A 12689-nucleotide genomic window follows, 5' to 3' on the forward strand; every position below is an offset into this window, starting at 1 on the left:
ATATCAGAAGAGCTTCTTAGAGTGGGCTGCAGACATACAAGAATCCTGGGTCCTCCAATTGCATGTAAGTGATGGGTATTCTACTGCCTTCTGTGAACCTCCAGTCAAACTATGCTTTCAGGTGACTGTTGCACAGTTCTGGCTATACCACTATGCTATTCTGGGGCAGTGTCCAGTTGCTCCTGGCCAGAAATGTCATCATAGCGGGGACTTGGCACTATTCTAACACTTCCTTGCTCTCAGCATCGGAGCTTTCATAGATTCTCATGCCTGAATCTTCCCCAGGCGAAGTGGGAGTCACCGGTACATAAAGAGCAGTACAGAAAACGATTTCCCATAGAAACAACCAAAAACACTGCATATTTACTAACCATTCATCCTCTAATGAAATACCCAAAGTTCAGCCAATAAGGCTGAAGGGCCACAAACTCCACTATTACCATTACCTCTCAGATTTTCACTGCACACATTTTTCTCAACCTCTGTCAGCTTTTGAGAACTGATCCAACCTCTTTGGCAGTTCTTCTGCTTGAAATTCTGTGTCTATGGATTTTAGACTACATCTCACCATAACTTTCAGGATATCAGGAAAGCTTTCTTCAGGCTCTGTGGATCCAGTGGGAAAACTTCCCCATGCAGAGAATCAGAATGAAAATTCCACTTATTGCCTCTACCTTGAGCATAAACTTCAGTCTGCAAATTTTGCAGGCAATGTCTACACAAAAACACTCCAGTATGGTGAGAGCAGGTTGTTATATCGTCATTAGAGGAAGGAAGCTCCCTTCTCTGGGGATGGAATAATCAGTCAGGAGTGTTCCATTCATCGCTTACAAGTGTCACAAGGATAATGAGGGCAAACCTTCTATGTATGGGGAGCCTTTGGTCAAGGAACCACCCCTACTAAGGTGCCTAAAATATCTGCTAAGCAAATGCCTGGAAACACTGAACTAACACCTTCCTCATGTGCTGTGGAATTAAGTCACCACTTCAGCTACTGTCATCGTATTCATCTGAGGTGCTTACGCAATCCTCACTGGAGCCAAAAACACCCCAGTATTGCGTGAGCAGGGTGTTTTACCGTCAGGGTATTTATCTGAGATGCTACTGGATTCCTCACTGGTGCCAAAGTCATCTACACGGTCTAAAAAGAGACCAAAGTAACAGACTAAAAAGATCCTTTGCAGGAGGTTTAACGGCTGTCACCATTTGCAGCTCGACCTTTTCATATTCAACCTTACAACACTTTGCTATGTAAAGTGTCTCCTGCTCCACTTGCAGAACTATTTGATGCAAAAGGTCTATTAAGATTCAGATGACTGTAGCCTGTTTGGACCTCTTTATAGCCCTGGCACCTGAAAGTCAAGTGCCTGGGAGATGACGAGCGGGAAGTAAACCAGTTCCATCCACGGAAGCTCACCACTTTATCAATACTCCTTAAGTGGATGGATGGCACTGGCGCAATGGGTGTTCCCATTAAGATAGACACTTTGATTCTAATTATGAGGTACCTTGATATGAGCCTTCACAGCTGCATGCACCTCTAGACCTAATTAAGGGCCTTGAGGCGATAAGGACTGATTATTATTCTCGATATCCTCTACCACAACCACAACCTGCTCATCCAAGTGACACCCCCACAGACACAACTACCACCTCATCCACAGATTCCAAGATCCCCTCCACCTCAGCCTCTAACAACGTAATCCCAATCAAGGATGGTAGAAGCAGATACTACAGAAATACATTGAGGATAAGGAGAATGGCGAGGTACTTTAGGGATAGGGAAAGAGCTGATTAAAAGTCCAGCTACTGTTTTAATGACCGCACCAAGGCAAGAGAAAAAAACATATATAGCTTCTGACTGTAAGCCAGCTTACTCGATCAGCCACACTAAGGCTGACTCACTTGTACAACAAACTGTGTAGCACTGCTCATGTAATCTCTTGTTCTTCACAAATGCAATGAATTGGAAGGAATATGCCTAGGCCCCCTAAGCAAACGAGTGTTAATGGTGGGCCAGCATACATCCAGACTGTTAATGTAATGGTGATCTCAGCCTGCTATGATCTCGACCCCTATTTGTGACTCAGTTTGGAGGAGAAAATATAGGAAACTATCACAGTGCAAAGGGAATGTGAAAAATGGTCTGCAGTCATCGCTTACACAGCAACAGACGTTTGTAATGTCAGCTAGCAAAATCAGCAACCCTAAGGTGTCCAGGCTGGCTTAGGTGTACCACTTTTTGCCCAGAAGAGCAAACAGTATTCTGGGCAGGTCATGTGATAGTGAATCTCTAATTGGCTTAAGAGCTTGAAAATGGAGGCTGCCACAGCTAGGTCACTGGGTTCTCTGCAGATTCGTAGACAAAAATCCTTTTGCAGCTCAAGAATGCGAGGATACCAGTCATTTTGGAGGTACCTACCAGCCATATCACCCACAGCAACAAAAACAGTATTCCTACTATAGGTGACCTATATGCCTATCTGTCCAGTTTAGCAGGTCAGTGAAGCCTCAATGTCACAAATCTCTAGCTCATCTAATGCCAAGAAAAGAGGTGGACATTCAAAAGGAATCAAGGCTACAGAGACTCCAGAACAGCCTGGCTTCTTGCTACCCCAATCTCTCCTGTGTTGGGGGAAGAATTCCAGCCTTCCTTCAAAAGTGGTCTACATTCACCATGGAAACGTGGGTTCTGCATTTAGTGCACTATGGGAATACTCTGAAATTCATCCAAAAACCACCTGTAACCCCAACCACTCATGATGTGCAACAACGCTTTCTTCTGAAGGCAGATATTTGTTCCATGCTGCAGAAAGGGGCACCACCGAGCCCGTCTTAAAATATCAAAGCAACAAAACATATTACTGAATGATATTTCTCAACAGGAAGATGTCAAGAGAAAGAAACCATATTGGATCCAAGATGTCTGAACAAATTCCAGAGAAAGCAGTTGTCTTGTAGGATATACATTTAAGTAACAGTCCAACTGCTTCAGAACGAAGACTTTAGGTTATTGTTGGATCTTCAAGACACATATTTCACATTACCGCACATCCCAAACACAGAAAATATCTACGCTCTCAAGTAGTCAATTACCACTACCAAATTTCTCTCAAAGTCTTCACCTTGCGTTTTTACAAATGTCTAGCACTATTGGCAGCACAGCTCAGAAGATGGGGCCACCATGTGCACCCATATCTGGACAGTCGGCTCATCAAGGCCAGCAGCAAAAACAATGTAGTTGTCTCCACTTTGGTTTTCCTCAATCTTTTCAACTGTCCAGCTCTTTCCATCAATATGATGATCCTCAGAGAAGTCAAAAAACAGTGTTCAATTTACTACACCTGTCGGGAAGTCATACCCTTTAGAAGAATGTGACAACCATCTTCAAATGACTAGAAACCCTTTTCCACAACTTCATACTGTAAGAGTTGGAAAGTACAAATCCATGCCGGGGATGATCAATTCTTGCATTTCTGTAGTACCCTATTGGTGTCTTCTTTTGAGATCTCTTCAAGACTCACAATGGATCCAGACCGAAGGATCTTTTGAGGATCTTGTGCAGAAAACAGACAAAAGTACAAGACCTCCCTCAGTTGGTGAATTAACAAAAAGAACACAGATGAAGGACTTTCTTATCTTCCTAGTCTTTTTGTCTTTGTAATGACCTTGGATGCCTCCATGGAAGGATAGTAGTGCACCTTCAGGAGCTGTTCGAATGTGGCCTCTGAAGCCAGAAGGAGACACTGCTCCATATAAAAATACTCCAGCTCAGAGTGGTTAGCAACAGACTAGCCTCACACCTTATGTGTGTTTGTCAGTCATTGTTGTTGACATGGAAGGACACCAACACATCTATATATTACATCAATAGACAAGGAGGGACCAAATGACCAGGTCTCTCACAAGAGGCTCAACAACTATGTGCAAGGACAAATCACAGTGTTATATATCGCTTAAACCAGAGCACCTACACAAAATCATGAACGAGTGAACACACTCGATCTGCAGACTAGGAGGAGAGTGCAAGGAATGAGAGCTCAAAAAGAGAGTTCTGGATTCAGTGTTTCAGCAAAAGGGATGATCAAATCTCTACCACTTCGCAACAAGAGAAAACAGAAATGCTGGAACTTTGCCGGCAGATACTGTCAGCTGGGAAGGAGGGTAAATTCATCATTGGAAATGTAATTACAATGAATGGAATGCTCCCTTACACCTTTCCGCCTTTTCCCCTTGTTCCATGAATGGTCACCAAAGTCAAACGAGAACACAGCACCATCATTCTCTTAGACCCAGCTTGTTCCAAACAATTCTGGTACTGAAAGCTTTAATGCTTGTCAGCAGCACCTCCACTTCACCTAGGCAAGAGTCGGTCCTCCTGTTAGGAGAGAAAGGCAAATACATCATCTGAACCAGAGTTCTCCAACAATGACAGCATGGCTCCTGAGCACAATTAATTTGTAGGATTAAACATTCTGGACAGCTATAGGAAAACCCTCTCTCAAGCAAGGGCGCCATCTTCAAATAGAACATATCAAGTAAAAATGAAGTGTTCCATTATCTGGTGTGCTTTTAAAAGTCTTCATCTACAACTTTCCTTACAACATCAGGTGCTTCCATATCTTCTACAACTAGCGGAATATGACCTCCAACTTAGATTAATCAAAATTCATCTGTCAACAATCTCTAGATTCCAGTTCTCCAATTCAACCCCGTCTCTTCTTTCCAGTCTCAAAATTAATTCTAAAAAGGACTATTCAGATCTGTCAGAAAACAAATAGTGCCCTGGGAGCTGAACACTTTGATCTCACAATTAATTAAGTGCTTCTTCGATCCCATTAATAAGACAACACTGAAATACATTTCATGAAAAACGTAATTACTACTGGCCCTTATGTCTGCTAGAGTAGAAGAATTGCAAGCCTTAACAATCAAAGAATCATATCTCAAATATGACAAATACAAAATCTTTTAACATTTAAATCTATCCTTCATGTCAAAGGTGAAGAGTGATTTCCACTCAAATGAGCCTGTTATTCTAAAGTTTCTGTCTGATGGTAATGAGGCAGCCATACATTCAATAGAGGTGGGTAAGTGAATGAAATTCTACCTACCCAAGAAAGATCACTTTAGGAACTCTGATCAACTATTTGTTTACTTTGGCCCTACAAATAAGGGTGAGCCTCTATCTATAAAAATAAGTGATTGAAAGGTGTATTGTAGCAGCAATAACTTTTAGTCATTATAAGACCAACAGGCCACTTTCAATCAAAGTAGGTGCACATTCTGAAGGCGAGTAGAGACTCCATGAGCTTTCTTAAGAGAATCGCCTCTCAGCGATATCTGCAGGGCGGCACCATGGAAAAGCTGCTACACTTTTACAAAGCACTACTTACTGGACACAAAAGCAGCGAAGCACTCAGCTGTAGGACAGGCTGTTGTTCACAACCTGTTTCGATAAGGTGAACTTTGTTCCCACCTTCCTTTAATGAAATATATGTACTGATTGCTATTCAAATTCAAGAATGTGACTTTATGAAAGATCCAAAGCTAAACAAGAAGTTAGTTACTTACCTGTAACTTCACTTCTCCAGTGTTGGTATGTTTCATAGATACACATGTGGTTTTCCCTCCACTCCTCTCTCAGCTCACCTGTTGCTACTATTTTATGACCTTGCATCCATCATATGTGCTCTAATATCTGAGAGGTTAGGACCTCTGGGAGAAGTGGAATTTATTGTCCTTCAACCTCACTGGCTGAAGTTAGGGTCTTTTCAAATGAGGTTGAAATGAGATAAACAATTTTTATTTGTTTCTATGCTATTTTATTTTCTGCTCAGTATGTACTGGAGGCTCCCACTTCGACAACAGGGAAGCTCTGAGCAGCTTTAGAGAATCGAAGTTACATGTAAGTATCTAATTTTCTTCAGAAATGCCAATGGCTTCACACCAATCCTAGACCCTGGAACTAAAGAGGGTCAACTGTTCCATCAGGCATATCCCTTCAAGATTGTGACAATAAAATCTATCATTTTCTGGTTGATACTGGGGCCTTTTTGGTTATAAATGACTTGCAGAGTTCCTACAGTGAGCACAGTACTATGTTGGAACCTACAGTTTAACAAATGATTGCAGCAGGTGTCTGCCATTTCTGTGCAATCCTGTTGGAAATCCAGCTTAAACTTAGCTTCAACTGAAACCTTGAATCCATCTCTCAAGCACTGCGGCCTGTGAGATGAGTGACTGACACAGACACACTGTGCCATTCCAATTCAATATCACTGTAAAGTAACAGATCAAGGGCCAGATGTACAACTGTTTTTTGCGGTCGCAGAGCGGTTTCAGACCCCTTTGCGACCGCAAAAAAATAGTTGGCCATGTACTATTCCTATTTTCCGAGTCGCAAATTATTTGCGACTCGCAAAATAGGAATAGCGAGTCGCTATTAGGAAGGGGCGTTCAGAGGGCGTCCCTTTCTAATAGCGAGTCCGCCAGGTGTGTATGACTCTTTTGCGACCAGAAGGGTGGTAAAGCACTCACAAACAGGAAGGGGTTCCCAGGGGACCCCTTCCCCTTTGTGAATGCAGGGGAAAATAATTTTTAAGGGTAGGCAGTGGTCCTAGGGACCCCTACCTGCCCTTAAAAAATGAAACTGAAACGTTTCATTTTTTCTTTTTTAAATGCATCTCGTTTTCCTTTAAGGCCATTCCCAATGGGGTCGCAAATTGCGAGTGGCTCATCAATATTGATGAGCCTCGCATTTTGCGACCCCATTGGGAATTGCTAACAGTGGCTCCGACACTGTTGTACATTGGATTTAGTGGCTTGCAATTTGTGACTCGCAATTTGTCGAAAATTGAAAGGCACCAAATCAATGGTCGTACATCTGGCCCCAAGACTTTAAAATTCCACTTCCCACACCAGGCTGCCACATTATTTGGATATAGTACTGCTTGAACTTTTGAAAAAAACTCTTGTGTGTCTCTGAAGATTTGCAAATGGCTTGGAGGTGAACCAGATTGAAGGGGGTGTTGTAAAGGTCCAATCGTTAATTTATTAATTCAGTCATAATTGATTTATTTTTCTCCTTCCTACATGTATTATTGCATGTATTAAATAATGTTCGTTCATTGAATCAGTAATGCATGTATTTAATATTCGTTCATACATTCAGTCATGTCCATACTTATTCATTTAGTTAATCACCCATTCATGGATCCCGTCCCATTTACCTACTAATGCCTTCACTCCAGCCACTGTGAATTTAAAATGTTCACAATAAAGCCCGTCTGTCCTCTCAGCACTTCCACTCTCTGCCACCAACACAGACTTTAACAATGAGGCTGGTCTCCCACTCCACTACTGCCCACAGAGCTTCACTGGCTATATCCAGTACTATCCCTCCAGCCACTGCAGGTAGTCCCATAGTGTTGTCTGTGTCACCTACGCCTGTATATAGATTACCAAAATGTGCATGTTCCATAAACCAGTGGATGCCTCAATGTACATCCTCTGTCCGCATTCCTACATGTGCACCATATGCCTTTACATGTAAGTGTGTGCATGTTATCTGTGTGTGCTCCCCTAGAATGAGCTGTGTGGAGATGCCGGCTGCCATGTTCTCTTGTTTAATGCATGTGAGTAGTGTTATTTATGTGCACATGCGTGCTTTTATATGTGCTGCCATTGTGTACCTCTTTGCATATTCACCAGGCTACGCAGACAATTCTAGCACTGCTGTCAGAGTTTACACAAGTTGCTAGCAATGCAACCAATGTATGGCCACATTGCTACACTCTAACCAGGATATAAAACATTTGAGGACTATAAAGTCTGGCAACATGTTATCTGCTAGCACTGCAGTCAAGGAATGCATAGACTATTAGCATGGCAGCTAAAGTATGCACATATGAATGCATGAACACAGCAGCTATCGACACTACTAGCTTTTCTCAGCCTTGGGTGTTCACATGCACTGCTACTAAGATATAACAAATGTGTGCTTGTGTGGATATATAGTCACAGACACATGCACACAACACACAAATCAAGCACTGCAAAAGGCATGCACATGTTAACAGTTGTTTAGCAGAGGTGGTGTTACACACTCCATGGATCTTGCTCTCCATACAGTACAGTGTCAGTCAATTATCTGAATGTATCTGAACTATCTGAGTTAAAGTGCTTACACCACCAATTCCTGTGCCCTGGGCCATTTGTACTCATGAACCAGAGACCAGTGATGTAGATAAGGGATTTTTAAGAAGAAGAAGACGCAGAAGAAGAAGAAGAAAAAGAATGGGAGTTGCAATAGGAAGACATAGGTCCTACGACATTGGTGGCCGCAATAGTAACACAGAATTGCACTTACAACTACAATAATACTTACAATTGCTCAGTTGGATCAAAATGGATTGGAGTGGGTGGCCTCTTTGGAGACTGCCAAAACAAGCCTAGGATTAGAAACACAGAGTTATGTTGTGAAAACCAACCAGAATAATTGAAATTAGAAACAAAACCCAGATAACTTACACTCACATCATTGAAAGGACAGTGACATAATACACGTAAAGTTTATGTTAGATTACATATTTGCTGCCTTTTGGCCTCAAAAGGTAAACCCAGTAGTAAAGAACAAGTTACTGACCTTCAGTAAAGCCTTTTCTGGTAGAGACTCAATTTAAGTGCATATTCCTTACCTTTTTAATATTACCAGATGCCAGACTGGATCCAGAAACTGTTACATAGCAATTCCCTCCAGCACTGACAGGTGGCGTTGTGCAGCATTGTATTGCGTCATGCCGCTCCGTACCGTACAGGTATGACGTCAGGACCAATAAAAAAAGATCACCTGCACCCGATGGCAACTATTTCTTTCTGTACTCCATGCTGACAGACGTGACACCTCAAGAAACAAGTAATAGACAGGGTGCAGAATTTAAAAATTGTCATCTTCTTAAATATGCCCAGTATGCATCCACTCCACAGAACAGGGTTATGGAAGGGTAGTTGAAGAATCTGCAGTTAGAAAGAGTCACTACCAGAAAAGGCGTTGTTTGATAGAGACATCAAACAGCAGATTCCATACCTTTTGAATAGACACCAAAGCAGTACCATTCAGTAGGTGGGTTTGTGGAAGGGCTCACACTAGAAAATCTTGCAAGACCAAACGGACGATATGAATGTCCTGCCAAACCTGGTTATCCAAGTATCAGTGCTCAGTGAACGTGTGGAAGGACACCCAGGTAGCAGCCTGGCAGAAGGCCAAGGTCAGCACACAGTGCACTAGCACTATGGTAGTAGTATTTTCTCTTGCAGAATGAGCATGCAAGCCTTCTGTAGCTGCTTCTTGGCTAGCTCATACCAGATATTAATACTTTAAAAAATTCCATCTAGACATGGTCCTCTTGTGCACCGCCTTGTCCATTAATGAGCCAGAGAAACCGATAAACAGCTGTTGGTCTTGTCGCAATGCCCACACTCTCAATATATATATATAAACTAAGAGCTCTTTTATGATCAAGGCAATGTAGTCACTCTTCTTCCTTTGAGGGGTGAAGCGATGCATAAAATGATGACAAAGTTATGGGCTGTCCTACATGAAAGCGCGTGACCACCTTGCCTATGTGGAAAGTAGCAACTTGCCCAGAAAGGAGAAGACATAAGGGGGCACTGCTAAAAAAAGGCTGTACTTCACTAACTTGTCTTGCCGATTTTATGGCAATAGCAATGAGTAACACCGTTTTAAGAGTAAGCAACCACAAAGAACTACTTTGTATAGGCTCTAAAGGCAAGCAAATCAGTTAAGTCAAGCAAAAGTTCAGATCTCATTGTTGGACTACAAATGGGACAGGTGAGAACATATGGATCAATCCCTTCAAGAACTGCATCACAAGTGATTTTAAGAGAGATGGTTGATCTAGTAAACGTAGAAAGGCTGAGAGAGCATATATGTAACCTTTAATTGTGGCCACAGCAAGGCCTTGCTGGGCCAATGATAAACTAAACAAAAGAATTTCAGAAAGAGAAGCTTGTATGGGCTGGATATGACGGGAAGAACACCACACAACAAACTTCTCTCAACATCCTGATAAAATAGTTTTGGTGGAGGGACTCCTCGCTGCCACAATCACCCCAACTACTCCAGGAGGAAGATCAAAAGCCATTGATTGTTGCCGCTCAATCACTCAGCATAGAGGTGTAGGTTGTGTAGGTTCAGGTGCAGAACCCCACAAACCTGCTGTGACAGAAGGTCATCTTGAAGGTTCAGCCAGATTGAAGGGTAGATGCTATTGGCCAGAGGTTCTGTGTACCACACTCTCTTCCCCCACTCTAGAGCTACTAGGATGAATTTGGCATGGTCTTTCTTGATCTTTTTCAGCACTCTGGGCAGGAAAGAAAGGGGCAGAAAAGCATACAGGAGCACCATGCCCCAATGCAGGTGAAAAGTGCCTCCTAATGAAGAATGCCTTGGAAACTCCTTTGCGCAAGAGTTGTGACACTGTGCACCCTCTGTGATAGCAAACAGGGCCGGATTAGCCATAGTGGGAATCGGGCATTTACCCGGGAGGCTGGAACGGAGGGGGGGGGGGGGGCAGTTTTGGAGCAGTGGAGGCCGATTTTGTTACTGGGGGTCGATTTTGCAGCAATGGTATAATATCGGACCCCAGTAACAGAAGCAGCAGTGAAGAGGGCAGGTTTTGTTCAGCAGCAGTGCTTGACACTTGTGCTTGGGGGGGTGGGGTCCGGTTTGACAAAATTGCCAGGGCTGTTATGGATTCCCAGTCTGGCCCTGGTTGTAAATAGATCGATGCAGGGTTCTCCCCATTGTTGGAAGACTCCTTGTACCATCTAGGAATGCAATAGTCATTTGTGATCGCTGGCCAATGCTGGCCACCCTGGAGCTTAAAGATCCCGGAATAACCGGGGAGACACCCTGAGCATTTAGCCACCTTGAGAGGTTTAGAACTTCCTGGCACAGGGCCTATGATACCCCCTACGCCTGGTTTGTTGCAATACCACATGGTGGTTGTTTTTTCCATGAGCACCTGTACCCTTTCCACTTTGATGAAGGGGAGGAACATCTTCAGTGCCAAGCAAATTGCAAAGTTAATGTGGAGACGACTTTGAAATGGAGATGGAACTCTTCTGGAGAACAGAGACCTTGAGCTCCATCTCTCCCAGATCACCTCCCTAAACCAGTAACAATGTACAGGTCATGACAGTTGGCTCCGGGTGGGGGAGGGAGAGGGTTCTGCCGCCAGCCCAATTAAGGTCGAGAAGCCACCATTGCAGGTCTTTCAAAGTATCCTCTGACACCTGGATGAAATCTTACAGATTTCCTTGGTGTCAAGACTTCAGCTCCTACTGCAGAGCCCGCACACGCCACCTGATGTGGTCCACAATCAGGCTGCAGGAAACAAAAAAGGACAGAAGCCTCAGAGTCACCTCAGAGTCAGGTTGCACACTGAAACATCGGGATCCTAGCCTGAATGTCCTGAGCTCGTTGATTTGGAGGGATACCTCGGAAGAGCACGGTATCCAGAATGGCTCAGATGAAGGGGAGCTGATGCAAAGGAGTCAGCTGTGAATACACCACGTAGATGGAAAAACTCAACAATGTCAACAGGTTGTCCGTTATCCAGAGATGGTTTTTAACTGTTTGAAGCAAGACCACAGGTATGGGAAGACTGGTATTCCCAGCCTCCGCTGATAGGCTGTGACTACCACCATCACCTCCGTGAACACCCTAGGGGCACTGGTCTGGCCAATGGAGAGCACAGAGAATTGAAAGTGCTTTTGGCCTACCTGAAATCTCAAGAAGCATCTGTGAGACTGTAGGAACAATGCATCCTATGAGAAAAATGCTACATTCGGTCTCCTGTATTGAGGGCAGAGAGAACTTGGGCCGGAGTGAGCATCTTGAACTTGTATTTCCTTAAGAAAAAGTTCAGAGGGTGTAGATCCAGAATTGGATGAAGGACTCTGCCCTATTTCAGAATCAGAAGGTAACGGAAGAATAACCAGTCCATTTTCTGAAACCGGCATCCTCTCTATTTCTCCCTTGGACAAGAGAGCCAAACGACTCTTTAAAGTATGGACAAGTGGTGCTCCAGGAGATATTGTAAGGTAGGTGCATTGTTTGGAGGATATAAAAGGAAGGGTAGGGAGCGACCATGTTCCACAACCTAGAGCACCCAATGGTCTGAACTGATGCTCGAGGTAAAAGCTGATTCAACCTCCAATCGGCCATCGTGGGTTGTCAAGACCAAATTAAAGGGGTTTTGCTGCAGCAGGAGAAGCTGTGGGCTGGCTGGAACACTGTCCTTGGGGCCTGAATGTTAACGATCTGCTCCACAACCTCTTCCTCTAAAAGATTGCGGAGACGAATATTGCCTCTGTCTCTGCATGAAGCCGCTTCTGAAGCCTTGACAAGGATGCTGTTTTTGGGGGAAACTGCAGAGTTTGTGTAAGTAAGCCAAATGAGTGAGCAGTAGCTTCACAGTCTTTGAACCTTTCAACGACTGAGTCCGCCTTTGTCCTGAAACTTTTAGAGCCTTCGAAGGGCATATTCATCAATGACTGTTGCACATCCCTGGAAAAGTCCATACAGCGAGTACTAGGATGGTGTCTCAGCATAACACTAGTACCAACTGTTCTACTATGACAATCAGTTGTGTCTAAGCCGG

The 12689-nt window shown here is 43.6% G+C and overlaps 1 protein-coding gene across 2 annotated transcripts in view; it reads right to left on the bottom strand.

Moving 5' to 3' along the window:
* UBA6 (ubiquitin like modifier activating enzyme 6) overlaps positions 1-12689 on the bottom strand; it is a 658681-nt gene that overhangs the window by 215881 nt on the left and 430111 nt on the right. For both annotated transcript variants that reach the window (XM_085636514.1, XM_085636515.1), the window contains one exon: positions 8390-8453. In XM_085636514.1, coding sequence (XP_085492640.1) covers positions 8390-8453 — 64 coding nt within the window. The remainder of the gene's footprint in view (positions 1-8389; positions 8454-12689) is intronic.

This window comes from Triturus cristatus, chromosome 2_1 (genome assembly GCF_964204655.1).
Source record: "Triturus cristatus chromosome 2_1, aTriCri1.1, whole genome shotgun sequence".
NCBI lineage: Eukaryota > Metazoa > Chordata > Amphibia > Caudata > Salamandridae > Triturus > Triturus cristatus.